We start from the raw sequence: 27,814 nt of genomic DNA, 5'->3' as shown, positions 1-27,814 counted from the left end.
TTCAGATTAACAGGTGACAGGAAAAGATACGCCTTTGCATGGTAAGCAGTCAGGGAGCTCATGAGACAGAGCAGCCCCCTGGCAAAGGAGATGCGTCCCCGGCACACTCATTACTTGTATCTACAGGAAAATTCTCAATTACGGCGCCCTGGCTGTCAATCATCTGCAAGTGGACCCCGCCTCCTCCGGCTCAGGGCGGTGGTAGTCACCGTTCCGGCCCTCCTCCACCGCACTTCTTCAGAACGCTGCAACCCTTTCCCGTCAGAGCCCCTCCCCTCCTCGCACCCTGCCAGCTCGGCAGCCGCCGCCTCGAGCGCGTCCAGAAGCAGAAACGTGTCCTCCGCGGGCTCGTACACGTCGCTGAAGGCGCCGCGGCCCACGTGCCCGTGGAACGGCGTAGGGAAGCTCTGCCCTGCCATAGTCGTTCACTGCGTTCCATGCGCATGCGCGTGCGCAGGGCGCGCGCATGCGCATGCCCTCAAGCGCAGGCCTTGGAGTGGGGCTGGAGTTCCGGGCGACCCGTGTGTTGTTGGGTCTTAATTCTAAATTTGTCTGTGGCTCTCCTTGAAATTGCTAAGTAGACAGTTGTATAATCCGTGACTATTGACATTTGCTTTCTTCTTTGGAACATTTAAATTTTATTCTGTGAACTAGAACCTGCTAGTGGGCATTCTGAGTTGTTTTTGACTAAGGTGAATGTTCTTTCTTCTTTCTAATGATATTTGGAAATTCTGTTTTATTCCTAGTTTGCAAGGATTTGAAAAAATACATAATAAATTTTACTATTTTTTTGTCAGCTGAACTTTAAGCTTTACGCTATAAAGATGAAGACTTTTCTCGTTTTTTTACTGTATTTATAAATTGCCTTCCTGATGAATCATGAATGCACTCTTTTTATAAACCTTAAGCAAGATGATGCGGTTTAATACACTGCTGAATTGGGGAGGCTAATAATCTGGCTCCGTTTTTTTACCAAGATTACGCTACCCTCATTATATGAGTTAGGACACTGTTTCTGGAACATTAGGTAGAAAGCCTTAAAACTGGCTGGGCTTGGTGCCTTTTTGAGTGAATGGATCTTTGATGTTTTGGAACATCTATAAGTTATTAGACTAAGTATTTGCATTCTTTTTGAGTGATTTCTGAAATTTGTTTCGCAATGAAACATTTTTACAGCTAGTTTTTTAAATTTGAGAAATAAAAATACAGAAAAGTATTTGAGTCACAAATTTTATTTTATTTTATTTCTACTTATGTATTTATTTTTTTGGAGACAGAGTCTCGCTGTATCCCCCAGGCTGGAGTGCAGTGGCGCGAGCTAGGCTCACTGCAACCTCTGCCTCCCAGGTTCAAGCGGTTCTCCTGCCTCAGCCTCCGGAGTAGCTGGGATTACAGGCGCCTGCAGCCACGGCTGCCTAATTTTTGTATTTTTAGTAGAGACAGGTTTTCCCCATGTTGGCCAGGCTGGTCTCAAACTGCTGACTTCAGCAGGTGATCCACCCGCCTTGGGCTCCCAAAGTGCTGAGATTACAGGTGTGAGCCTTTAACGCACCCGGCTGGGTTACAAATTTCAAAACCCCAAGTTTTAAACCCAGAAATGACAGTATTTTCTCATGTTTCCTTAAAATATTTTTTAAATACAAGAACTAAAATATTACAAATAAGATGGATGTTCTTTCTCTACTTGCCTTCAGTTTAATTGTGTAACATTCTCTCCAGGGCTCCTGTGGATTTAGTGTATGTTCATCTAATCCATGTAAAAACATGGATCTTGCATTTATACGTTTATAAACATTCATATCTTTATAAGCAACATATGGTGTATTTGTTTTAAAATTTACATAACTGGTACTAGGTTGGACATATTTTTCAAATTTCTTTTTCAGTCAACATTATATGAGATTTATGTTTTGATATATGGTTAGGTTACTCCTCTTAACTGCCATATAGAATTTTATTATGTAAAAATATGAAATATATATATATATATATATAAAGAGAGAAAGAGTTGTACTTGATCTCCTGGGTTCGAGCGAACCTCCTGCCTCAGCCTCCTGAGTAGCTGGAACTGGAACCATAGGTGCACGCCACCACTCCCAGATTATTTTATTTTATTTTATTTTATTTTTAGATGGAGTCTTGCTCTGTCACCGAGGCTGGAATGCACTGGCGCGATCTCGGCTGACTGCAACCTCTGCCTCCGGATTCAAGCTATTCTCGTGCCTCTGCTCCCCTAGTAACTCCCGGCTAATTTTTAATTTTTTTTTTTTTTTTTTTTTGTAGAGACGACGGTCTCGCCGTGTTTCCCAAGCTGGTCTTAAACTCCTGGGCTCAAGCAATCCTCCAGCCTCAGCCTCCCAAAATGCTAGGATTACAGGCATGAGCCACTGTGCCTAGACTAAAATATCTTTTATCTGGGTTGGATAAATGTCTACTGGTAAAGATTTTCTTTTCAAGTTTTCGCTATTAGGAACAACATGGTGATTAACTGTCTTTTTTTTTTTTTTTTTTTTTTTTTTTTCAGATGGAGTCTTGCTCTGTTGCCCAGGCTGGAGTGCAGTGGCATGATCTCAGCTCACTGCAACCTCCGCCTTCCAGATTCAAGTGATTCTCCTGCCTTAGCCCCCCGAGTAACTGGGATTACAGGCACGCACTACCACACCCTGCTAATTTTTGTATTTTTAGTAGAGACGGTTTCACCATGTTGGTCATGCTGGTCTCAAACTCCTGACCTCAAGTGATCTGCCAGCCTTGTCCTCCCAGACTGCTAGGATTACAGGCATGAGCCACTGTGCTGGGCCATGATTAACTTTCTTTATATATAGTTTCTCCTGATGTTGTACAAGAGTTTCCTGAGTGTCAACCTAGAAGTGGATGAGCTGGGTTTTAGTATATGCAGATTGCACACTGGTATTTATAACAGCTTTGTTCATAATTGCCAAAATTTAGAAGCTATCAAGATGTCTTTCTCTAGGTGAATGGGTAAATAAACTGTGGTACATCCAGAAAACAGAATATTATTCAAAACTAAAATGAAATGAACTATCAAGCCATGAAGAGACATGGGGGAAACTTAAATGCATATTGCTAAGTTAAAGAAGCCACTCTTAAAAGGCTATATACTGTATGATTCTAACTATATGACATTCTGGAAAACACAAAACTATAGAGGCAGTAAAAAGAACAATACTCGCCAGGGGTTAAGGAGGAGTGAAAGATAAGTAGATGGAACATAGAGGATTTTTTAGAACAATGAAACTATTGTTTAGGATACTATAATGGTGGATACATGTAATTATACATTTGTCCAAAGTCATAGAATATACAACATCAAGAATGAACTCTAATGTAAGCTATGGATTTGGGGTCACAAACATGTATAAATGTAGGTTTGTTGATTGTAACAAATGTACCACTCTCTTGTATGAGGCTGATAGTCCGGGAGGCTACGTATGTGTGTCAGGGTGCAGGGTATAGATGGGAATACCCTCTACTTTGTACTCAATTTTGCTGTGAACCTAAAACTTCTCTAAAAGATCAATTTTATTTTGAAAAACACTATGATACACTAAAACTTCTTTTGTCCTTATTTGGTAATACTTAGAAATATAATTTTATTAAGATTATATTTAAAAGTAGAACCAAAAGATATGCATGTTTTAGTGAAATATCTTCTATTGTTATTACTATCATCATAGTTATTATTATTTGACTTAGAAATCCTCAGTAGACATTATGAAATTAGAGATCAGTAATGTTCATGTTGAAAAAGAAATATACTTGATAAAATTGCTTCTTATTCTTTTGGCGTTACTGTGGTTAAGAGTCTTGTGCTGTAATGATCTCAGTTAAAAATAGTAAAAAGAATCTCTTCAGTATTGTGGTGGACTCTGCACAATTCATGCAACAAGAAGCTTGGTTACCTGCCCATATAGCTTTGTTTGTATCAGCCAGTTGAAATGTCAAGATGGTTCCTTATCCACTGGATAATTTCACAATCTTCCTCTTAATTTGGTTGCTTTGGACACATTCTATCCTGGAAACAAAATCTAGGCTTCATAATACATTCGGAAATAATAGATTCATGTTTTTTTCCAGCTGGTACTGGTAGAGTTTACACATTTACTCCTGCACCATAGGAACAGCTGCTTAAAAAGCTGAAGTGTGTATTTGATTCCATTACATTGGCACAATAGAAAGTCACGTAAAAAGAGGGAGACTCTCTCAGCTTCTCCATATTTGGAAAATTAATACTTTTAAGTGCTTTAAAAAAAAATCTCTACAGGTGGTCAGATTCTATGAACTTAGGACCAGAAATGACCTCATCACCTTCAGCTGGTCTAAAGTTGTCTTTGGCTGCTGCACACTTCACAAAATCTTGTTAATTATGATTGTTTTTTCCTAGTTATAAGTCCTTCTGGATACATTTTTATAAAGCATTTATTTTTATCACTTACATAACTACATAAAATATTTTCACTGGTGTCAAAATGTCATGTTATTGCCAAATAGATTCCATTTCAATTTCTAGAAATTATTGGAAAGTTAATACCCACATTTTAATGGCACCCTTGCTGTAGTATTAAATCATGCTTTCCTGAAATTCACAAGAATCGTAATTACACTGCGTTTATCCAGAATAAAGCACTAGAACAGTTACTTTTTGGCCGTCTTGCCCATTAATTTCTATGCTTGCACTTTCTCTTTAGACAAACAATGAATGAAATTTAGTGTCTTTCTAGAATTGAATTTTCATGAAAGTGTTATATACATACTCATCATCTACTTCTCTTTTCAGCACAGTGATGTTGTAGTTCAAGAATTGGTAAGTGAATTTTTCCCTGGCTTATAAAACTTTTTTATTATTTCTATTTATTTCTATTAAACTATTTATTTCTATTTCAAGAAAAGTAAAAATATTTTAAAAAGTAAAATTAGGCAAGAAAGTCATCTTGCTAGCTAGGCATTTGGTTTCTCCTTAGAGGTGTTACTTAAGAAAACTCAGTCCCCAAGACATCATTTCAAGAATATAATTGTTTAGCTGCAGAGCTACAGTTTTGGGTAGAAAGTTCCCTTTGAGGGTTGCACATTGAACCCATATTTAGAGAACCTGAGAAATAAGCTTTCAGCAGTAATCACATTTACTCTTCTCCCCACAGCCTGGGGCATCTGGAAGAAGCCACCAGGAAAGCCGGAGGGTGACTAAAGGGCTGAGTTTGATCCAGTTTGCCAGATTAGGTCCATCACCCTGAGGCCCTTTGTTGCCTAGGTCCTGCATATTCCATGCTATGGACTGAATTACATCCTTGTAAAATTCGTATTTTGAAGCCTTAACCCCCAATGTCATGGTAATTGGAGATGGGGCCTTTGGGAGCTAAATTAAGTTTAGATGAGGTCATGAGGCCATGGCCTCATGATGGGATTAGTACTCTTAAAAGAAGTGGCATCAGAGAGCTTCCTGTGTCTCTTTCTGCCACTGTGAGGACACAGTGAGAAGGCAGCCATCTGCAAGCCAGAAAGAGGGATCTAGCTCCAACCATGCTGGTGCATGAAGACTTCCAGCCTCCATTACTGTGGAAATAAATGTCTGTTGTTAAGCCACTCAGTCTATGGTATTTTGTTATTGCAGCATGAGCTGAGGAATAGAAATGGTCCCCAACCTAACAATGGTTCCACTTATGCTTTTTTGACTTTATGATGGTGCAAAAGTGAAAAGCATTCAGTAGAAACTGTAATTGGAGTACCCATACAGTCATCCTGGTTTTTACTTTCAGTATAGTATTCAAAAAATTACATGAGATATTCCACACTTTATGCAATAGGCTTTGTTTTTAGGTGATGTTGCCCATCTGTAGGCTAATGTAAGGATTCTGCGCATGTTTCAAGAAGGTTAAGCTAAGCTACGATATTCTGTAGATTCGGTGTATTAAATGCATTTTAAACTTAAGATATTTTCAATTTATGATTAGTTTCTTGTGACATAACCCCATCACAAGTCAAGGTGTATCTGTCCATCCCCCAAGGACAAGAGACTTGGAGCCTGAGCACACAGGGATGGCACAAACTCAGATGTTGGTCCAGACAGTTCAGGAACACATGTTTTAAAATTGGAATTGTTGCCTCAGTTTTGTCTTTCAGTGTGTAAATAGAACCTCCAAATAAGATTAAATTGAAGAGAAAGCATTAAAGGGCAGTATTCCAGTGGAATCAATGAATAGTTTGGAAGTAAAATTACCTGTTTGCTTGCACTGATTTGCTAAGGAAAGAAAATTTTAATAGTAGTCGTTATTCTTAAGAAAGTTAAATCTGTAGTTTAAGTTATGGTATATTTTGTACTGGGCAGTGTGTCTTCCTCATAATATTCTTATTAAATATTTGTTGATTTAAGATGTTTTTTACTTCATCACACGTATTTAGCAGAGTAAATTCTTACAAAAGAATTTTATCACATCCGTGTGACAAAGTATACTCCGTGCTAAATGTGGTACTAATTACTTGAGTGTGAAGGTGAAGATTTTTCCTGGCAAATTCGGAACAGCAGCTTAAAAAATAGGTAATACACAGCTGAAGAATCTTTCTTTCCAGATTCAACTCATATACCTACCATCTTGACTTTCACTAAGCATATATACTTAAATTCTAGAAACCACCACATTCACTTATTAAACACAAACGCCAAGCATGCATGTAATATTTATTACATTACATTTTTATTTTTATGAAATACTGATTGAAACAAAGAGTAACCCAGGACAGGGGTCCCAAACCCCTGGACCATGGACAGGTATTAGTCTGTGGCCTGTTCCTAACTAGGCTGCACAGCAGGAGGTGAGTGGCAGGTAAATGAGCATTACTGCCTGATCTCCACCTCCTGTGAGATCAGCGGCGGCATTAGATTCTCATAAGAGCACAAACCCTATGGTGAAGTGCGCAGGCGAGGGATGTAGGTGGTGTGCTTCTTATGAGATTCTAATTAATGCCTGATGATTTGAGGTGGAACAGTTTTGTCCTGAAACTATCCCCTCTGCGTCCTGGCCATGGAAAACTTGTCTTTCACGAAACTGGTCCTTGGTGCTTAAAAGGCTGGGGACCACTGATCTAGGGCATAGCTAGTTTTTGCCATAGCTATGTCATAACTAGATGTGTTGTGATAAAATCTCACCTGTAGATCTGAGTTGAGCATATCAGCCTATTTCATTGTGGTAGACAATTCTGTCTGCTGTGGTCCTCCAAAGATATTCACATCCTAATCCCCAGAACCTGTGAATATGATACTTTACATGGCAAAAGGGAGTTTGCACACATGATTAATTAAGGATCTCGATGTGGGGAGATTGTCCTGGATTAACCAGGTGGGTTCAATGTCATCAGAAGGCTCCTCCTATGAGGGAGCAAGAGAGTCAGAAATAAGATAGGAGATATGATGTTTGAACAGAGGAGAAAGAGAGAGAGATTTGAAGATGATATGCTGCTGGTTTTGTTTTGAAGATGGACGAAGGGGCCCCAAGCCAAGGAATGCAGGCCACCTCTAGAAGCTGGAAAAGGCAAGGAAATGAATTCCCCCAAGAGCCTCCAGAAGGAACACAACCATGCCAACCTGTTTTAGACTTCTGATCTCCTGAACTGTAAGATAATAAATATGTGTTGTTTTAAGCCAATAAATTTGTGATAATTTGTTATAGTAGCAATAGGAGAAGAATACAGCAAATTAACACTGATTTTATTTTCTTAACATGGTGCAACTAATACCAACTTAAAAGCAGTTTAAACTTTACCCACTAGTTGTCAAATTCTGTAAAGAGACAAACCTAAGTGAATATAAGAGACTAATTTAACCTTCTGACATCTATGGGCACACTGAAGACTGGAAGAACTGGTAGTGTTCACGCAGTGTTTGTCCAACCCTTTAACCCAGCACCCTCTAGACTTGCACTGTCCACCCCACCTGGAGCTACTGTGCCCTGGAAATGTATTTAGAATGTAATGAGATGTGCAGGAAGTCTAAGATACACTATGGATTTTGTAAAGAAGAGTGCAAAATACCTTGATAATTTTTGTTTTGTTTTGTTTTTGAGACAATCTTGTTCTGTCGTGCAGGCTGGAGTGCAGTGACACAATGTCAGCTCACTGCAACCTCCTCCTCCTGGGTTTAAGCAATTCTCCTGCCTCAGTCTCCCGAAAGTAGCTGGGACTACAGGCGTGCACCACCATGCCTGGCTAATTTTTGTGTTTTTAGTAGAGACAGGGTTTCATTATGTTGCCCAGGCTGATACAAACTCCTGACCTCAAGTGATCCACCTGCCTCAGCCTCCCAAAGTGCTGGAATTACAGGTGTGAGCCACTGTGCCTGGCAATAATTTTAAAATATTGATCACATGTTGAAATGATACTAGTTTGGATATATTGGGTTAAATAAAATATATTACTAATTTTAATTTTAACTTGTTTTAACTTTATGAATGCTGTTACAGGAAAACTTAAATTACATATATAAGTCATATTTTATTTCTATAGGACAGTGTTGCTCTAAACAGATGAATTATATGTAATGATGTAATTAATATAATGTAGGTTACTAATGTCAATTGATAATTATTGATTAATGATTAGACTACTGCAGTTGAGTTAATGGATTTATTTATATATATATTTATGCAGTTTAAAACTAGCATCTCCCTTTTTTGTAGTCATATTTTGCTAGAGTCTGACCTCTACAAATCTCAAATTAAATTGTGGTGAATTAAGTCAGACTTTGAAAAAAATATCTGGAGGAATGCCTAAGGAATAGTGAGAAATCCTGTTGGCAGCTCAAAGGTGGCATTTTTGGATGGCGGGAGGTAGGGTTTTCTGTGGTGGGTGAAAGTGACCTTTGTGGATGTTCTGTTGCTTTTTTTTTTAAAGGAAGGAAAAGTAGTCCATACCTATGAAGACATTGTTACTATAAAAACCTTAATTTAGGTAATTTTTTTTGGTAAAATGAAAAACATATTTTTTCCTTTTAGTGTAGGAATACTTACTGGGAAGACACAGAATTAAAAAGAGGAGGCAGCTTGCTTGGATAAAAATCACCCAATTGAAGCCATTAGGAAAGACCTAAACCTTGTGGCTTTATTAACACATGTGTGTCTGGTTAGGAATAGACTATGCTACCAATAGAATGATTAGGTTAGAGCTTCCTAGACCATTGGCAAACATTTTTTTTTTGGGTGTGGGGAACAAGTTTATTTTGATTTTTCTGAAAATATCAGGAACTATGAAAAACAAGATTGATATTTGGCTGTACCAAAAGCAAAGTACAAGTAAAAATAACATTTGAAAACCATGTTTAACCTTAGAGAAACATGTTTTAAAATACAAAGTTTGACATTCTTTTCTCTATAGATTTAAACAAGTTTTCTAAACCACAAGACTGCAGGTTTTTTTTTTTTAACTGACATAATTTTTTTAGAAGAAAAAACTAAAGGGGAATAAAAAGCACTTACCTCCTACCCTGGAATCTCATTATTTATAAAATAGCATGCTCAAATGTCAGTGAAAATAAACAGTTGATAAACCTGAAAACAAGTCTTTTAATGAGTTCAGGTTACAAACGAACACAGGATTTTGTAGCTGGGAAAGAACAGCTTGTATAACAACCAAGCCTTACCAAATACAAATAGATATAAAAGGCAATTAAAAGCAAATTACAAAATCAAAATATTTCCCTACAGTGGCAGCTTTCACAAAGTAAAAACAACTTCGTTCCACATAGTTGTATGTTCTGTAGGCATATGGTCAATTTTTTTCCGAGTCCTTTTGTCTTGCACTATCAAAATAAAAGAATCTTTGTCTTGGAGCAAGTCTGCGGAAGAAGGCACCAAAATTCTATCCTCCCTATTCCCCTAAATAATATTAATAAACCTCTTATCAATCCTTTCAAGGTAACTTCAACGCCATTAAGAATTAATATTCTAAATATGTAAAGCTATAGAAGGAAGGTCCTGCCTATTCTCTTTGCGCCTCTCAAATCATTCTAGTCTGGTTTACCAAACAGAACCACTAGCTAGGAGGATAGAAATATGTTCCCATGTTCACTAGCCATTAAATAAACATAGCCACTTGTTCAGGAAGCCTAACATTTTTACTACTTCCTAACTTTTTAAAACTGAAGGATAAGCCCATTTCCACAAGCTAACTTTACAGCTCCTTAATATGCTTAATCTGGACAGTTTACTTTGCAGACTTTGTTGGTGTCTGCCTTTTTCAATTATTTTACCCAAAAATAGGCCTTGAAAAAACTTTCAAATACAGGAAACCCCTGCAGGGAACCCTCATGGTGTGTGAGTGTGAGCACTAAGTTGAAGAATACTCTTATTTCACAGAAATGTAGGACTGTCAGACTAGGGCTGAGTTCATTCTCTTCCTTCAGAGACAAAATTTCAAGCTGAGCAGATTTGGAGAAAGGGTTCCCCATACAGTCATATACTAGTGCTGGGAAAAGGAGAGAAAATACTACTTAATTGTGTTTTGTGGTTCCTCCAGGTGGGTTATAGCAAGATTTGAGAGTTGTACTCTTCATTTTCAAGTCCAAGTGGATGCAGAAACATTTCAATAATTCCCCTGGCAAGGTAGCAAATCAGTTGCCTTTTCGATCTAAGACTCTTGTCACTTTAAGAAAAAAAATTTTTGCTTGTAATCCCAGCACTTTGGGAGGCCGAGGCGGGCGGCTCACGAGGTCAGGAGATCGAGACCACAGTGAAACCCTGTCTCTACTAAAAATACAAAAAATTAGCCGGGCGTGGTGGCGGGCGCCTGTAGTCCCAGCTACTCGGAGAGGCTGAGGCAGGAGAATGGCGTGAACCCGGGAGGCGGAGCTTGCAGTGAGCCGAGATTGCGCCACTGTACTCCAGCCTGGGCGACAGAGCGAGACTCCATCTCAAAAAAAAAAAAAAGAAAAAAGAAAAAAAATTTTCCCCAGAACCTTTCAGAGACTTGTTCATTTGTTCATGTGATGAAAATCGTCTGCTAAATAGACCAGTTTCTGTAGCCATTTTTCATTTCCAAAGCACTCAGCAAAAGCTGGCTGTTTTCTTGTAAGTACTGTGGCAATTCACCTTTTAACTCAAATGTCCTGTAGAGAACTCTTCCTCTGATAAGCCACTGGATGTCTGTATGGTGCAGGAGGTTTATGTGCTGTTTGTCCAGGTTTTTGTTTTGGGTGTTTTTATTTTTTTAACATTTTTGCATAAATGGGTCTTTGATACAGGTAACCAGTTTTGTAGCATTATTCAGAACGTCATTGTGTCTTCAAGTTTTTGATATGAGCATCTCTGTGAAGAAAGCAGTGTGCTATAGTGTCAACATCAGGATTTCTTTCCTTTTTTTTTTAATGATGCAAAATGACTTATGGAGACAACCACTGATGGGGCACCAGGAGTGTAGGTAACAGACCCCTGGTTATCAGATATGATGTCACAACATTGTATATTGGCCTTTGTTTTGGCAGGCTCCTAGCAATAGAAAAAGTTTTCTTTGAATTTCATCATTTACAAATCTTACAAATGCTACAGCATGACAAATATTAGTGAAACCTGTTGACTCATCATCCTGGATAGAGAAGCTGCTGCTTTTCTTTTTTTTTTTTTTGAGACAGAGTCTTGCTCTGTCATCATGCTGCAGCACAGTGGCGTATCTCAGCTCACTGCAACTTCCACCTCTTGGGGTCAAGCAGTTCTCCTGCCTCAGCCTCCCGAGTAGCTGGGACTACAGGCACATGCCGCCACGCCCATCTAATTTTTATATTTTTAGTAGAGACAGGGCTTCACCATGTTGGCCAGGATGGTCTCCATCTCTTGACCTTGTGATCCTCCTGCCTCGGCCTACCAAATTGCTGGGATTACAGGCATGAGCCACTGCGCCTGGCCTGAAGCTGCTGCTTTTCAATTAATGACACAAAACCTTTTTAGCATCATATGAGATATCATCAGTAAATCAACTTACTGAGAATAAAGTCTTTTCAATTTTGTACTGCATCCTGTCCCAGCATTTTAATGTTATTAGATTCTCATCGACTATGCGTATTTTCCTTTCCTGAGATAAGTTCTGCTACTAAATAATTTGCTTCCAAAACCTTTTGACGAAATGTGATTTTTGAACAAAAGCCTTACTGTCTTGATAGTCCAAAAGCCATTTGAAAATAATGAATATCCTTTCTTGTCAAGTGGCTGTGATTTATAGTTACAATTTCTAGTTTTGTAAGTTGCATGCCACAGACAATGCACAATGGGATAGGACAGCTTGGACTGAGTCCATATAAAACCCTTGAGGAGTAGCTTTCATTATAAAGACAGAATTTCTTTGTGTCCCTTGTTGCACTAGAATACTGAAATATACTCAGAAGACCAAAATTCTTCATCACCAACCTTTTCAGAAATGTCTGTAGCTCTGTGCTTAAAATGGCTCTCTTCTTTCTCACATCTTGCCTTCCAAAATTGCAGCACTGAACTGTCAGCTTTGTTACACACAAATGTTAATAAAATATAAAAACAGACCAGGCACGGTGGCTCACGCCTATAATCCCAGCACTTTGGGAGGCCGAGGCAGGTGGATCACGAGGTCAGGAGATCGAGACCATCCTGGCCAACACGGTGAAACCCCATCTCTACTAAAAAAAATGCAAATAATTAGCCTGGCATGGTGGCGAGTGCCTGTAGTCCCAGCTACTTGGGAGGCTGAGGCATGAGAATGGCATGAACCCGGGAGGCAGAGCTTGCAGTGAGCCAAGATCAAGCCACTGCACTCCAGCCTGGGTGACAGAGCCAGACTCTGTCTCAAAAAAAATAAAAAAGTATGTGTGTGTGTATATATATATATACACATGTACATAATCAAACAAGAAAATCACAAAGTACAAAAACTTCAAACAATTCACTTCTAACTTACTTGATCCACATTTTTGCAATGTTTACAACAAAGTGGCAGGGGGACAGCTGAGCTGTGGCATGTAAAACCTCCTTCCTTCGAATGAAAACTCCCCTCTGATTTTCGACTTCACAGTCAGTTCACTACAGTGAGTCAGCTGGCACTGCATAAGAGGAGCCTGGGAGAGGCCAACGTCCCCCTCTCCTCCCATCTTCCCCTCTTTGCAACAGTGTGGCACATGGGTCTGCCTCTACATAATACCATAAGAGCTGAAAGATCCCTAACAAAATGATTAACAGGGCTGTGAAATCATTGTTCACTACTGTGAGAATAGCATAATGCAGCACACAAATAAAAACTATTTTTAGTCACAATTTAAGGTGGAAACCCAGCAACATCTCATAGAGCCCAGTTGAGAAACCCACCTCCAGCACCAAATGGCCTCCTATGAGAGATCATTTTCATTTGATTTGGACCCTTCTGTGACTTGATTTGCAAGTTCCTCCCTCATTTACCATCTGCGGATTAGACGGTTTTGTCTGCCCCAGCTCCTCAGTATTCTCTGGTACCTGCTGGTTATTTTTCCCTTCTGCTGTGTTGTTTTGATCTGATTTGTCAGCAGCTTCCAGTTTACCTTCTTTCCCATTTCCCTGCTTTGAATTAAGCTGTGATGGATCCTTAGAGCTCTTTATCACCTCCTGGAGATTGAATTTTCTTTTTCTTTCTTTCTTTTTTTTTTTTTTTGAGACGGAGTCTCACTCTGTCGCCCAGGCTGGAGTGCAGGGCCGTGATCTCAGCTCACTGCAAGCTCTGCCTCCCAGGTTCACGCCATTCTCCTGCCTCAGCCTCTCTGAGTAGCTGGGACTACAGGCTCCCGCCACCACGCCCGGCTAATTTTTTTGTATTTTTAGTAGAGACGGGGTTTCACCGTCGTCTCGATCTCCTGACCTCGTGATCCGCCCGCCTCGGCCTCCCAAAGTGCTGGGATTACAAGCGTGAGCCACCACGCCCAGCCTTCTTTTCTTTTTTTTAAATGCTCCGTTGCCAGGCTGGAGCACCATCTCAGCATCTCAGCTCACTGCAACCTCCACCCCCGAGTTCAAGCAATCCTCCTGCCTCAGCCTCCCCCCGAGTAGCTGGGACTACAGGCCCGCACCACCACACCCAGCTAATTTTTGTATTTTTAGTGGAGATGGGGTTTCACCCTGTTGGCCAGGATGGTCTTGATCTCTTGTCCTCATGATCTGCCTGCCTCCTTGGCCTCCCAAAGTGCTGGGATTACAGGTGTGAGCCACCACGCCCAGCTGGAAATTGTATTTTCTAAACTACATGTAATCTTTCACGACACTCAGGCAACAGACAACTTTCATGATTTCTACTACCACCATGTACTGTGGATTGGTGAGATCCACTTTATTTTCTGAATTGAGGGTGCACACTATTCTGCCAATTCTTTGATAATTTCTGTATTCATGTGACAGTGTCCAGAGTTGGTTCCTTCTAGTGGGTTCGTGGTCTCACTGACTTCAAGAATGAAGCTGCGGACCTTTGTGGTGAGTGTTATAGCCCTTAAAGGTGGCACAGACCCAAAGAGTGAGCAGCGGCAAGATTTATTGTGAAGAGCGAAAGAACAAAGCTTCCACAGCCATGTAAGGGGACTGAGCGGGTTGCAGCTGCTGGCTGGGGTGGCCAGCTTTTATTCTCTTATTTGTCCCTTCCCATGTCCTATTTCTGTCCTATCAGAATGCCCTTTTCTCAATCCTCCCCGCGATTGGTTACTTTTAGAATCCTGTTGATTGGTCCATTTTACAGAGCGCTGATTGGCCCATTTTACAGAGCTCTGATGGGTCCATTTTACAAACCTCTTGCTAGCTACAGAGCACTGATTGGTGCATTTTTACAGAGTGCTGATTGGTGCATTTTACAATCCCCTTGTAAGACAGAACAGTTCTCCAAGTCCCCACTCCACCAGGAAGTCCAGCTGGCTTCACCTCTCATGACTGCTATTTCAAGATTTATACACAATCTGAAATGTGCCTTTGTTTGGAGCTTTAAACCAGGGTTCCAAAAATGTTTCTGTATATTTTTTCATATCTTCTAAAAAAGCCTTGCATGTGCCTGAGATGCATAACATTCATAGAATAACTCGAGTCTTCTTGGTTTTGTACACATCCTGGAGAATATGATGCGCCAGTTTCTCAAGTTCCATCCCAAGTGTCCTGATGAAGACGACGTTATTTGCTCCACTTTCCACTGACTGGAATCCTCTTAGGCTCATCTCTGTGAATGCCTTAATGTCACCAACTTCTTTCTTCAAGGCAGCCTCCACATCATCATCATCTCCCTCACTTCCAAAGGGCTGCTGATCCTTGTCTGTAAACTTTTCTGGCCCGTACATGTCGCCATATTCGTTGAGCAGGGTGTAGGCCTCCTCCACACACTTGCGCTGGTTCATGTTGCAGGTGATGAGGATGCCCCATAGCCTGGGCTCTGGCTGACCGGGCCCGCCAGATTCGCAGCGCCGAGCTCGCTTGGCCAGCACATACTGAGCCTTGCCTCTGTGCTTCCCGCCGCCAGGCTGAGGAGGCTGCCGGGCGGCAGCCGCCGTGATGTGTGCACGCTGAGAGGAAAGAGAGATGTTTCTCCACTGCTGTTGGCGTCCTCACCTCCTGGTGAACTTCTACGCGGTTTAGGGGTGTGAATAGAAGAAGTATGATGGCTTCAACATTTGGTATACATATGCCTTTTTACCTACAGACCATGAGCAGTTTTGAATCACTTAAGTGTTTTTTGTCTTCTCACAAAGGCTTCATGGACACATCTTTCTCTTTCCGAAGAAACAAATTTCTTTTGAAATCCTGTTAGTGTTTCATGAAGGCATCTAGCCAGTGCAGCTTCCTGGACCAGATTTATGTTTGTGTGATCAAGAAATCTTAGGAAACTAAACAGGATCCGAAAGCAATTATGTTTTGCCTGGCGATCACCTTAGAGTTCGGTGTGGAAAAAACCACGTATGTATATTAGTCTTGTGTATATATATATGCAAAAGCAAAGTGATGTATGTTTGGTAAAAGACAAAACATTTGCCTTCTGGGCACTCCATACCATTTTGCGAATGCTAAATATCACCTAGGACATGAGGCTCATGGTTTGACACTAAGCATGAAAAAATATATATTAAGAAAATTTAGGCTGGGCGTGGTGGTTTACAACTGTAATCTCAGCACTTTGGGAGGTTGAGGTGGGCGAGGCTAGAGGCGAGCAGTTCGAGACCAGCCTGGCCAACATGGCTAAACCCTGTCTCTACTAAAAGTACAAAATGAGCTGGGTGTGGTAGTGCATGCCTGCAATCCCAGCTACTTGGGAGGCTGAGGTAGGAGAATTACTTGAGCCCAGGAGACAAAAGGTTGCAGTGAGCTGAGACCGTGCCACTGCACTCCAGCCTGGGAGATAGAGCAAGACTTTGTCTCCAAAAAAAGAAAAGAACAGAAAATTTGTATGAACTTTATAATTTCAATAAGTAAATAAGTGTCATAAATGATTGTTAGTGGAAGAATTTCTCTTTAAATTACTTGGATCATCCCTCCCCCCACTGATCACCAGTTTTTTACTTTATTTTGTAGGGGCTGCCACACTCATCTAGGGGCTGCATCTACTAATTGATGTAAGTATAGACCAGTTACGGTGTTTTAATGAAAAGTTTCCCCACTTCCTGACAAATCCGTGTACATTTATCATTGTGGTATATGTACAGAAAGGTTATCAGGGCCGGGCGGATCGCTTGAGCCCAGGAATTCGAGATCAGCCTGGGTAACTGGCAAAACTCTGTCTCTACAAAAAAATACAAAAAAATTAGCCGGATGTGGTGGCGTGTGCCTGTAGTCCCAGCTACCTGGGAGGTGGGTGGGAGGATTGACTGAGTGAGCCATAGTCACGCCACTGCACTTCAGCCTGAGCGACAGAGTGAGATGCAGTCTCAAAAAAAAAAAAAAGAAGAAGAAGAGAGAGAGAAAAGTTATCAGAAAGTAGGGAAAACTTTTGAAAGAGTGCTTGGATAAGATGGAAGTCAGCTGCTATCAGAGGCTAACATCCTAAATGGACTTCCATTGGCACATGTCCTGTTTTTTCCCCAGTACGCAGTAGAATGTGTATTTCTTGGCTTTGCAACAATACAAAAATATCCCATTCATTAACTTAGGTTTCATGCTTCAAATAAACAATTCCCCTGATTTCTAAGATAAGATACAGTTAGCTATGAATGCATATAGGCAGAATCTGGTGCATGTATTTATCTCAAACCCAGGATACAGACCATGCACTGCAAGTCTAAGTGTTCTCGGGTAAAGTTGTCAAGGCAGGAGGCTGAGTGAGGACACACCAACTTTACCTGCCTTGGGGCACTCCTGGGATTGATTGGTTTCCCCAGAGCCATAAAATTTTTTATTATTCTTCTGCATATATCAGACCATGGAACCGTGTGGCCTTTTGGGACTTCTGCTGCTTGTAAAATGGCACAACATTTTTGTTGGCTGAAGTGCAGGGTGAGAATTGCTCATCACCCTTGCAGAGCAACTGGAGACCTCTTTTAGGGTCATTGGTTAACCTGCACCAGAGGGCAGTTAATGAGCCAATGAAGGAAATGCTAACATTAAATTTAAATATGTGAAGAAGGATTCCTCCAAGCATCAGATGAGCTAGATGGGGTAGGAACATTGAGAGTGAAAATCTGGGAAATAACCAAGTGCTTTGTTCTTTTCTAAGGCATGCAGAACTCATTACTGTTGATGGAAGCAAAAACAACAAGGCTGAGTGCCTTGACTCAGTCAGAGGTTGGAAACCCTCTGGCTCAGCTTTACTGGCCAATCTTCATTAGGTGAGCAAAGAAGCCTCTAAAGAGAAGAAGTTTGTTTGCCCTATTGGAAGAGCAGTCATTGCTTTTATAATCAGTACCACATATCTTTACATATAGTTTCATCATACTTAAAATATTTCAGCTTCTTCTGGTGTAGAAGTTATAGATGGATTAAAACCAAATGCTTAAAATTCACCCCCCAGAGAATATGGAATTGGTCTTAGAAAATGGTAGTCTTTGAGCTGAGAGGTAAGTTGCGTACTGGATATCTCTTGCTGGAAAGTCCTACTGAATTCTTCTGATCTAAATGAGTATGATTGAGCCAATTGGAGTATCAAAAAGAATTTCAGGTGGTATAATGCAGCAATTATAAATCAGGCCTTGGAACTGACAGACCAGGTGCCAAATCCCTACTAATTTCAGTGTTATTTAACAGAGTAGAATTACAGTATATAGTTTAACAAAATAGTTTTACAGAATTTTATTCAGTTCTTTTGGTTTTAAGGAATAGAGAGTCACCTATTCCAACAATTAAAAGAATTTTAATGTATCAGTATGATATATATGTATAAACACACACACACACACACACACACACGCATACACATATATATATTTGAGAAAGAGCATCTCTTAGAAATCCAAGAACAGGATTTGTAATAGAACAATTTCTAGGGGAAGTGATTTGGAACCCAAGACAAGTCTGGGATCCTCAGAAGTAGAAGTCCATTAATTTCACTCTGAGCGCCCAGTGTTAATGTGAAGATACTGTGCATCTGTTGTCTTCTCTGTGCTCCCCTGTCCACCAAAGGGCTTGTTTTTCTGTATTTCACAATTCAGGCTCTCGAAACAGGCATTCTGGCCTGTTAGAGCACAGACTTATTGGCCAGGTCACATTTTAGCCCAATCACTAGTTTATGGATTGGCTGGTGATGGGACAGACAGGCCTTTACTCCTAATCCAATTAAAGATGTTCATTAAGAAGGCTGCCCGTCAGTGAGGGGAATGGGTGGACAACTTCCTTTTGCTAGGGTGTGACTGGCATAATGAATGATATGCCTGACAGTCCTTGAGAGTTTGTTATGGGTAAGTTAGATCTGCATGCCATCTTACTTTCTGATTACACTTCTTCACAATCATTGGAACACAAGTGGAAAGAAGATAAAGATCCCCTTTATTTGAGAGCAAACCTTCTGAATATCCATTCAATGAAACTCAGATACCCTCTCTAGGTAAGACTTAACTTTGTAACCTATTCACTGCAGAAATGTAAACAAAAAAAAAAATTGCCCTATAGTTAAGTGACAGAGCAGAGTGAATCTTAAGCAAAAGGGTCAAGTAGGCAATGAGATTTTTTTTGTCAGAGTCATTCTTTCTTTTTAAACCCAGAGCTATTTCACATACCAGCAAATTAAAGGCAGCTATACTTTGGGAGGAAGAGGATGTGATTTAGTTGGCAGATAACCTTAAATCACACCTTTGCCCCATAGCCTATGGCCTTGGGTAAATAAATGAGCTTCTTTGAGCTTTAATCTCCTCAATGTCAAATGTAACTATCTACTATGGCCTGAATGTGTTCCCCCAAATTTATGTATTGAAAACTTAATCCCCAATGCAACAGTGCTGAAAGGTGAGTCCCTTTGGGAGGTGTTTAGGTCATGAGGGCTCTGCCCTTATAAATAGATTAATGCCATCAAACTAGGACTTGATGGAGGGAGTTAGTCTCTCTTGACCATCTGATGTCCCCCATATAAGGACACAGCAAAAAAGCCCTTGCCAGACACCAAATGCTGGTGCCTTGATCTTGGACTTCCCAGTCCCTAGAACTGTGAGAAAATAAAATTCTGTTCTTTATAAATTACCCAGTTTCAGGTATTTTGTTGTACTAGAACAAAACAGACTAAGACACTATCATACAAGGTCATTGTTCTAAATATTGTATTAAAGAGGTGGGTATATGATGGATAATTATTTCATAAGTACTTAAAAAAATGATGGAAGGGGCACCTAAGAACTCACATTTTACAGATGTGGGAACTGGGGCTTGAGAATTATTTCTGTTAAGTTCAGTCAGCTTACTTAGTCAAAACTAGAACTCAGCCCTCTTGACTTCCTAGGCCAGTGTTTTTTCAAGCTACCTCTAAGTTATTCTACAATTCTAAACACTTGCTCTTAAGACTGTGGATGTAGGTAAAGTTATAGTTTCCAGTTGCCTACAATGAACAAAACTATTTTTATTATTAGGCTGAATTTATTTATTTTTATTCTTTTTTGAGACAGAGTCTCATTCTGTCGCCCAGGCTGGAGTGCAGTGGTGTGATCTCAGCTCCCTGCAACCTCTACCTCCTGGGTTCAAGCTATTCTCCTGTCTCAGCCTCCTGGGTAGCTGGGACTATAGGCATGTGCCACAACACCTGGCTATTTTTTTTTTTTTTTTAACTAGAGATGGGGTTTCACTATGTTAGTCAGGCTGGTCTCAAACTCCTGACCTCAAGTGATCCACCCACCTTGGCCTCCCAAAGTGCTGGGATTGCAGGCATGAACCACCATACCTGGCCAAAGTTCTTTTTTTTTTAAAAAAAGAGAATATATCTGGTCCTTATTTCTGTGAAGACTGAATAACTGTTAATAGCCCAAATTACTAACTGTCCTAGAGGAATGTGTTTTTGCTTTTGTTTTTGTTTTTTTTGAGACGAAGTTTCGCTCTTGTTGCCCAGACTGGAGTGCAGTGGTGTAATCTCGGCTCACCACAACCTCTGCCTCCCAGGTTCAAGCGATTCTCCTGCCTCAGCTTCCCGAGTAGCTGGGATTACAGGCATGTGCCACCAAGCCCGACTAATTTTGTATTTTTAGTAGAGACGGTGTTTCTCCATGTTGGTCAGGCTGGTCCTGAACTCTCCACCTCAGGTGATCCGCCCACCTCGGCCTCCCGAAGTGCTGGGATTACAGGTGTGAGTCACCGCACCTGGCATTTGAGGAATGTGTTTTAATAGTAACCCAAGTCTTAAAGAAGTGAAACTCTTTACCTAGGCATCCCTGAGCTTCCCTGGCCTCCTGCAGTCACTCTGGCCGCATGGCTAACCTCCTGTAGCTCTAAGATCAAGGAGCCAATCCAAGACTTCCAACTGGCAATCAAGCTCCAGACTGAAAGGCCATGAAACACAAGTAACCTGAGCTCACCTGGCTGAGCATCATAATCCAGATATGTTTTTCATGCCATGCACTTCTCCACCACGCAAGCAAAGCGTGGCATGGTGCAGTGGAAACTTTGTGTAATCCATTCTATTTTAAATTACCAAGGAGTTGAATTTTATGAAATATTAAAGGACTAGATTCTAGAAGACCTTCATAGAATACAGATGGTTTGTTCACATAATTTTTTTCTTTGTGCAGGAGTGCAAGATTTTCCAAGCACGTCTTCCTTCTTCCACTTAAAATTCCTTCACAGACTCTTGTTGTCTATTTTGTGTAAAGCACCATAGGAAATACAAAATGATATTTTATATGCTCTCTTTCCCCATAGAGCTTGTTTTCTGGTTGACATATGAATGGAGACTCCATGAGGTCTGGAACTTTGTCTGTTTTATCCACTGTTGGGATCTAGTGCCTAGAACAGCATCTTGCAGAGAAAAGGCACCTAAGGAACATTTGTGGAATGCATAGATGAACATTAGTCATAACCAACAAACATTTATATGTCTAATATTTATTTCCCCCACCTCATTTTTTCTTTAGAGATGGGGTCTTCCTGTGTTGCTCAGGCTGGACTCGAACTCCTGGGCTAAGCTGATCTTCCTGCCTTGGCCTTCCAAGTAAGTGGGATTACAGGCATGTGCCACAGTGCTTGACTGTGCCCCCTTGTGTTTTTCATTTTTTATTTTTTATTTTTTTAGACAGAGCCTCGCTCTGTTGCCCAGGCTGGAGTAACAGCTGGTGCAACCACAGCTCACTGCAACCTCCGCCTCCCAGGTTCAAGTGATTCTCCTGCCTCAGCCACCCGAGTAACTGGGATTACAAGTGTGCACCACCACACCCAGATAATTTTTGTATTTTTAGTAGAGATGGGGTTTCACCATATTGGCCAGACTGGTCTTGAACTCCTGACCTCAAGTGATCTGCTCACCTCAGCCTCCCAAAGTGCTGAGATTACAGGTGTGAGCCACCACGCCCAACCTGCCCCCTAGTATTTTAAGTACAGTTGCTGCCTCATTTGATTCTCACAATTCCATGAGGTAGGAACAATTAATATTTCCATTTTGAAGGTGGGGAAACTGAGGCTTAGAAAGATTAAGTAACTTTTCCAGTGTTCCCCAGTGGTGATCCTGGGATTTGTAGCAGTCAGCTGGCCCTGAAATCTGTTCTCTTGACCACTTTGTTCTGTTGCCTCTGCATACTATGCTGTCTTCTCCCTCAGAGTAAAATACACTCCTTTCCTGTTTTTATAACCCAAATCAAGAGGTGTTTATAATGGCCTCACATCTGTGATATAAACAACAACGGGCTGGAAAGTTTTGGAGAGTCTGAACCACATGTGGGACTAACACTGCCCTTGAGGGATAGGAAGGATTTGAACAGGTGAGAGATAGAGCTCCTCTCACTTAGACTTCTGGGAGAAGATGGCTTGAAAATCCTCTCCATAATATTATTATATTATAATCTCATAAAATCTTATAGTTATTATCTTTCATCTGTAACCCCGCTTCATCATCTTAAACAGCTTATGTGGGTGAGCATACAGTCTTGTTCATATTTCTATACAAGCTCAGCACATAGCATAGCACCTTCTCTTTGATTTGATTGAAATTGAATTATCATTGATGGTAAGCTGGATGGGCTTGGGAAAGTATTCTTGCCAAACCTTGAGTTCTGATAAGCTTTTCTTTTTCATGTTTTTCTCCAGCCCTTCCTCTGCTTTTGAAGAAGTCCTAAAGAAAAAAAGGACACAACTCTTCATATGAAATCATTTTTGACATCTTCGGAGATTTCTCTAGGTTCTGGCCCAAGCCTGACTGTTGTTCTGTTCCACCTGCATTCTTCCTACACTTGAGGGATTTCAAAAAATGTACTTAATGATTTGGACTTATTTTAATTTTATCTAACTTATTTACTTTCTCTGAGGTTAAGAACATTTTGTAAATTCACAAACCAAAGATATTTTGCACACAATGAAAGAGCTTTTAAAAAACATTGGATCAGAGTTAGAATATTTCCCCAAGGAAAGGAAATACACAAACTAGTCACATGATTGATTGAAAAAAACAAAGCAAGAGAACTAAATATCCTCCTGAACTAGTTCCTAAGGTACACTCTTTTTCCATTCTGAAACAACTAGTCTGCACTGTTTGTTTTTTGAAGTGAAACTTTGGTGGGAAAATTTATAACCAAAATTTCTGTATATTTCACACTAACATTCTTTCTCTTGCCAGGCATTTTGCTGTGAACTCAGGCATTTATCCTCATATGTTTTCCTGCCTGTTCAGGTGTTCATTTCTCTTGTTCTCAGTAAACACTAAATTCAAGTCAAGCTTCTGGAAAGGTAATTTGGTCACCCTGTTTTTGTAGAGAGTGATTATAATGCAAATTTTCTTTCATTTGTTCATAATAAGGAACACAAACCCCTGGCGTGAATTTCACTTTATTAGTAGAGTCTTTACAGTCTGAGGATCTGATATTAGTAAAGAAGTCAATTTTGAAAATGTTGGCTATCTGAAGAAGAGTGACAAATCATGAATGACCTAATTGATAAGTTGACAAAGCTATTGAAGTTCTTAAATTGATAGACCAAAATTGACAAATTGATAGACCAAAATTGACAAATCGATAAACATATTTTTGAGCAGTGACTATATGCAAAGCCAAACTTCCAAATGAAGTTTGCTCTCTACTAAACAGAAGCAAGGATGTAGGGGCTTGGAGTAGGCACCTAGTTAGCAATGTCATCCATTATTCCCGCCAGTAAATCACTGACAAGAATGAGCTCTTCCTATCCCGTTCCTCTTTCTAACTTACTGTCACTGGGCAGTACTGTAACTGGACTGATCTCACACCCAGATCAGTCAGTTTTTATAACTGACGTTTTCTAATGCATTCAGCTCCATTAGCAGTGCCACCAACTATTACTTCTGATTTACTTTGGAATTCATTCAAACTTTTTTCTCCAGATTTCGTCATGCTAAGAAACATTTCTCATGCCTGCAAGACCTAGTATCTATTTCCATAAGTCAAATTTAAAAATACTGATAGACTTATCTTTGCCCCAATGTCAGTAGCTGTCAGGGACTCAGGAGATTCTAAAGATGCATAAATAATAGTAGTAGAAGTGGCAATCGTAATAGTAAAAGTAGTAAAAATAGCAGAAATGATAGTATTTAGTGGATGCTTTCTACCCAGGCACTGTGCTAAGCACTTTATTTTCAGTTACGATTTCATTTTACAGAAGAAGAAACCAAGACTCAGAGAGGTGAAATAACCTTACACAGTCCAAGTGGTAGAGCCAGAAAATTCATTGTTTTTTAAAAGTTTAGTAGAACTCACCAGTGAAACCATCTGGGTGGGCTTTTTTTTTGAGAGGGGAAGTTTTTGACTATCATTTCAATTTCCCACTTTTAATTGAATAGATTGAAATTTTTTCTCTGGGCTTATTTATTTTTGAGATGGAGTCTCACATTGTTACCTAGGCTGTAGTGCAGTGGTGTGATCTTGGCTAACTGCAACCTCTGCCTATCGGGTTCAGGAGATTCTCTTGCCTCTTTTTTTTTTGTATTTTTAGTAGAGGCAGAGTTTCGCCATGTTGACCAGGCTGGTCATAAACTCCTGACCTTAGGTGATCCACTGGCCTCGGCCTCCCAAAGTGCTGGGATTACAGGCGTGAGCCACTATGCCTGGCCATATTTATTTTCTTCTATTGAGTTCTTATATTTTTCAATGCCCTTATTTCCCCTGAACTAAATAATTTAGTGGGCTTTATGTCACTTTGTTCTCTTTCCCACTGCTATCTCACATCTTTTGCTTATATTTTCCAGAATAATTTTGAGTCACTAGGAGTGCAGTGGCGCGATCACCACTCACTGCAGCCTCCACCTCCTGCGTTCAAGTGATTCTCCTGCCTCAGCCCCCCGAGTAGCTGGATTTCTCTGAATTTCATCACACTAAGATATATTTCTCATGCCTGTAAGACCTAATATCTATTTCCATAAGTCAAATTCAAAAATACTGATAGTCTTATCTTTGCCCCATTGTCAGTAGCTGTAGGGGCATATATTATCTTTATTTGGTAAGAAACTCACTGGTGAGTTCTAAACTTTTAAGAAACAATGAATTTTCTGGCTCTACCACTTGGACTGTGTAAGGTTATTTCACCTCTCTGAGCCTTGGTTTCTCCTTCTGTAAAATGAAATTGTAACTGAAAATAAAGATAATATATGCCCCTATAGCTACTGCCGCTATAATATATACGGACATATATTATCTTTGTCTTTGTTTTGGTCCTAGCCCTTTAAAGATAACTTTCACATTGTTTGAAATGTCTATGCCCTATCTATTTTTGTCTGCTTGTTCCATCAGTTACAGAGAGAGGTGTGTTGAAGTCTCCCACTATGATCGTGGATAAGTCTATTTTTTTTTAGCTGTTTCAATTTTTGCATCATAGAATTCAAACGTAACACTAGTAGGTGACCAAATTTAGAATAATTATATCTTCCTGGTGAATTGAATTTTTATCATTGTGGAAATGTTCCTTTTTATCTTTAGTAAAGCTTTTTACCTGAACACCTATTTTGTCTGACATTAGTATAGGTATAGTAGGTGTCTGAGTCAGTTTGGTCTGCTATAACAAAGGACCATGGACTGAGTGGCCTCTAAGCAACAGAAATTTACTCTTTATAGTTCTGGAGGCTGGAAGTCTGAGTTCAGGGTGCCAGCATGGTTGGGTTGGAGTGAGGGCTCTCCTTCCAGGTTACAGGCTACCGTCTTCCCGTTGTATCCTCACATGGCAGAAAAAGAGCTGAAGAGCTCTCTTGGATCCCTTTATAAAGGCATGCATTCTATTCATGAGGATTCCACCTTGATGTGATAAATTACCTACAAAAGACCCCACCTCCTAATACCATCACATTGGGGGCTAGGATTTCAACATATGAATTTTGCAGGGACAAATTCAGTCCATAACACTAGGTTTTTTTGGATTTATATTTAGCATATTTTACCTTTTTCCATCATTTTACTTACAATCTTTTAAAAAAATTAAGTTGTGTGTTATGAACTGAATGTATCCCTCCAAAATTCATACCCAGAAGCCCTAATACCTTCAATGTGTCTATATTTGGAGATGGGCCTCTAAGGAAGTAATTAAGCGTAAATGAGATCATACCCACTTACCTCCTAAAAGGTAAGAGCCAAAATAAATGACCATTTGATCTCAATTTCTATTTTTTTCAGAATATTCTACCCCCAAATGCAAATAAATTTACACAGAGCCCATTAATTTTATGTGAAGCAGGTGTTTTTCTTATTTTGATAATTACACCAAGATAAATGGGAGCTAGAAGCAATTTTCAAAACAAAATAAGCAGGAGGGAAAACAGTTCTGTTTTCCCAGCCTCTGTTCCTGGTCTCTCATTTCTGACTCAAGGACTACCACTCTCTGGAGCCCTGAGAATCAGCTTTCTGGAGTTTTGGGGTATGCTGCGTGCTCCTGACAAGCTAATTGCATGGACAAGGAAAATGGGATAAAAGCTGGGAAAATGGGGTTGGTTAAGGGAAGAAATAATAGATAAAAGCGATAAAGGAGAGATAAAGGAAGGCAGTATGGTGATGAGAAAGAGATCAGAAAGTAGTATTTTGTGGAAAGAAACATGTGATGACCCCATATCAAGTAGGCAGTATGCTCCATTAAAAACACCATCATATTAAATTCTGTTAAGAGGAGGGCAATTAAGGAACATCAGGTTCTAGAATGCTGAGAGGTACAAATGCTTTAACTCGTTTGCTTTATTGGTTAACTTTTATTTATATATTTGTTTATTATCTTAGGTAATATTTTAAATGGTATACAATGTGATATTTTGGTATATGTATACATTGTGAAATTATTGAATCAAACTTATCTGTCACTTCACAGTTATTTTATGTGTGTGGTGAGAACACTTATCTACTGTCTTATTAAGTTTCAAGTCTACAATACATCATGACTAACTATAATCACCATGCTGTTGAATAGATATCCAGAACTTACTATCTGACTGAAACTTTGTACCCTTTGTTTGTTTTGTTTGTTTGTTTTGAGACAGGGTCTTGCTCTGTTGCCCAGTGTTGCCCAGGCTGGAGTGCAGTGGCACAATCACAGCTCACTGAAGCCCTGACCTCCTGTGCTCAAGCAATCCTCTTGCTTCAGCTTCCAGAGTAAATGGTACTACAGGCACACATCACCATGTTTGGCAAATTTTTAGTATTTTTTGTAGAGACAAGGTCTCACTATGTTGCCCAGGCTGATCTTGAACTTCTGAGTTCAAGCGATCCTCCTGCCTCAGCCTCTCAATGTGCTGGAATTACAGGCGTGAGCTACCATGCCTGGCCCTTTGACTTGGTTTGATCCTTAAGGGCATGAGTTATCAGATAAGAATCTACCTCTTCCTAGCTATGTGGCCTTAACCTTTTTTTTTTTTTTTTTTTTTTTTTTTTGACAGGATCTTACTCTGTTACCCAGGCTGAAGTGCAGTTGCTTGATCACAGCTCACCCTAGCCTTGAACTCCTGGGCTCAAGACATCCTCACACCTCAGCCTCCAGAGTAGCTTGGACTATAGGCAAGCCACTGCCATGCCCAGCTAATTTTAAAAATTTTTTTGTAGAGACAAGGCCTCACTATGTTGCCCAGGCTGGTCTCAAATTCCTGGACTTAGGCGATCCTCTGCCTCAGCCTTCCCAAATGCTGAAATTACAGGTGAGCCACCATGCCCAGCCCTTAACGTCTTTAAACTGTCATTTTCTCATTTGTTGAATGAATATCACAATAGTACCCACCTCATAGGGTAGTTCTGGGGATTAAATAAAATATTTAGTTAAAA

General features: G+C 40.1%; 2 protein-coding genes and 1 long non-coding RNA gene across 7 annotated transcripts in view; 1 reads left to right on the top strand and 2 right to left on the bottom strand.

Moving 5' to 3' along the window:
* N6AMT1 (N-6 adenine-specific DNA methyltransferase 1) overlaps positions 1 to 453 on the bottom strand; it is a 245,331-nt gene extending 244,878 nt beyond the window's left edge. For 2 of the 5 annotated variants that reach the window (XR_010121208.1, XR_010121209.1), the window contains exon 1: positions 286 to 431. Coding sequence is in view for 2 of the 5 variants with exons in the window: in XM_063640650.1 (XP_063496720.1) it covers positions 286 to 419 (134 nt within the window). In the remaining 3 variants the exon portion in view is untranslated. Of the gene's footprint in view, positions 1 to 285 lie in introns of all 5 variants that reach the window. The other 3 variants (XM_063640650.1, XM_063640651.1, XR_010121206.1) reach the window with 2 other exon arrangements.
* Positions 430 to 27,814, top strand: LOC129482881 (uncharacterized). The gene is made up of 11 exons (XR_008657845.2): positions 430 to 692; positions 2,525 to 4,825; positions 7,489 to 7,625; positions 16,524 to 16,564; positions 17,662 to 17,773; positions 21,488 to 21,564; positions 22,653 to 22,814; positions 23,179 to 23,288; positions 24,775 to 24,922; positions 27,040 to 27,158; positions 27,436 to 27,814. It is a non-coding gene; the product is annotated as an uncharacterized lncRNA (long non-coding RNA).
* Positions 14,475 to 15,868, bottom strand: LOC129482880 (THUMP domain-containing protein 1-like). Its single transcript, XM_055279392.2, has one exon. It carries the CDS (start codon positions 15,353 to 15,355, stop codon positions 15,035 to 15,037), a length of 321 nt encoding a protein of 106 aa, XP_055135367.2. The 5' UTR covers positions 15,356 to 15,868; the 3' UTR covers positions 14,475 to 15,034.

The sequence above is a fragment of the Symphalangus syndactylus genome, chromosome 5, assembly GCF_028878055.3.
Source record: "Symphalangus syndactylus isolate Jambi chromosome 5, NHGRI_mSymSyn1-v2.1_pri, whole genome shotgun sequence".
Taxonomy (NCBI): Eukaryota; Metazoa; Chordata; class Mammalia; order Primates; family Hylobatidae; genus Symphalangus; species Symphalangus syndactylus.
The sequence above is the reverse complement of the archived record's forward strand: the minus strand, read 5'-3'. Positions and strand labels throughout refer to the sequence as shown.

Coding starts and splice junctions, on each gene's coding strand:
- LOC129482880 (XM_055279392.2), bottom strand. CDS start 15,355: ATGAACCAGCGCAAGTGTGTGGAGGAGGCCTACACCCTGCTCAACGAA.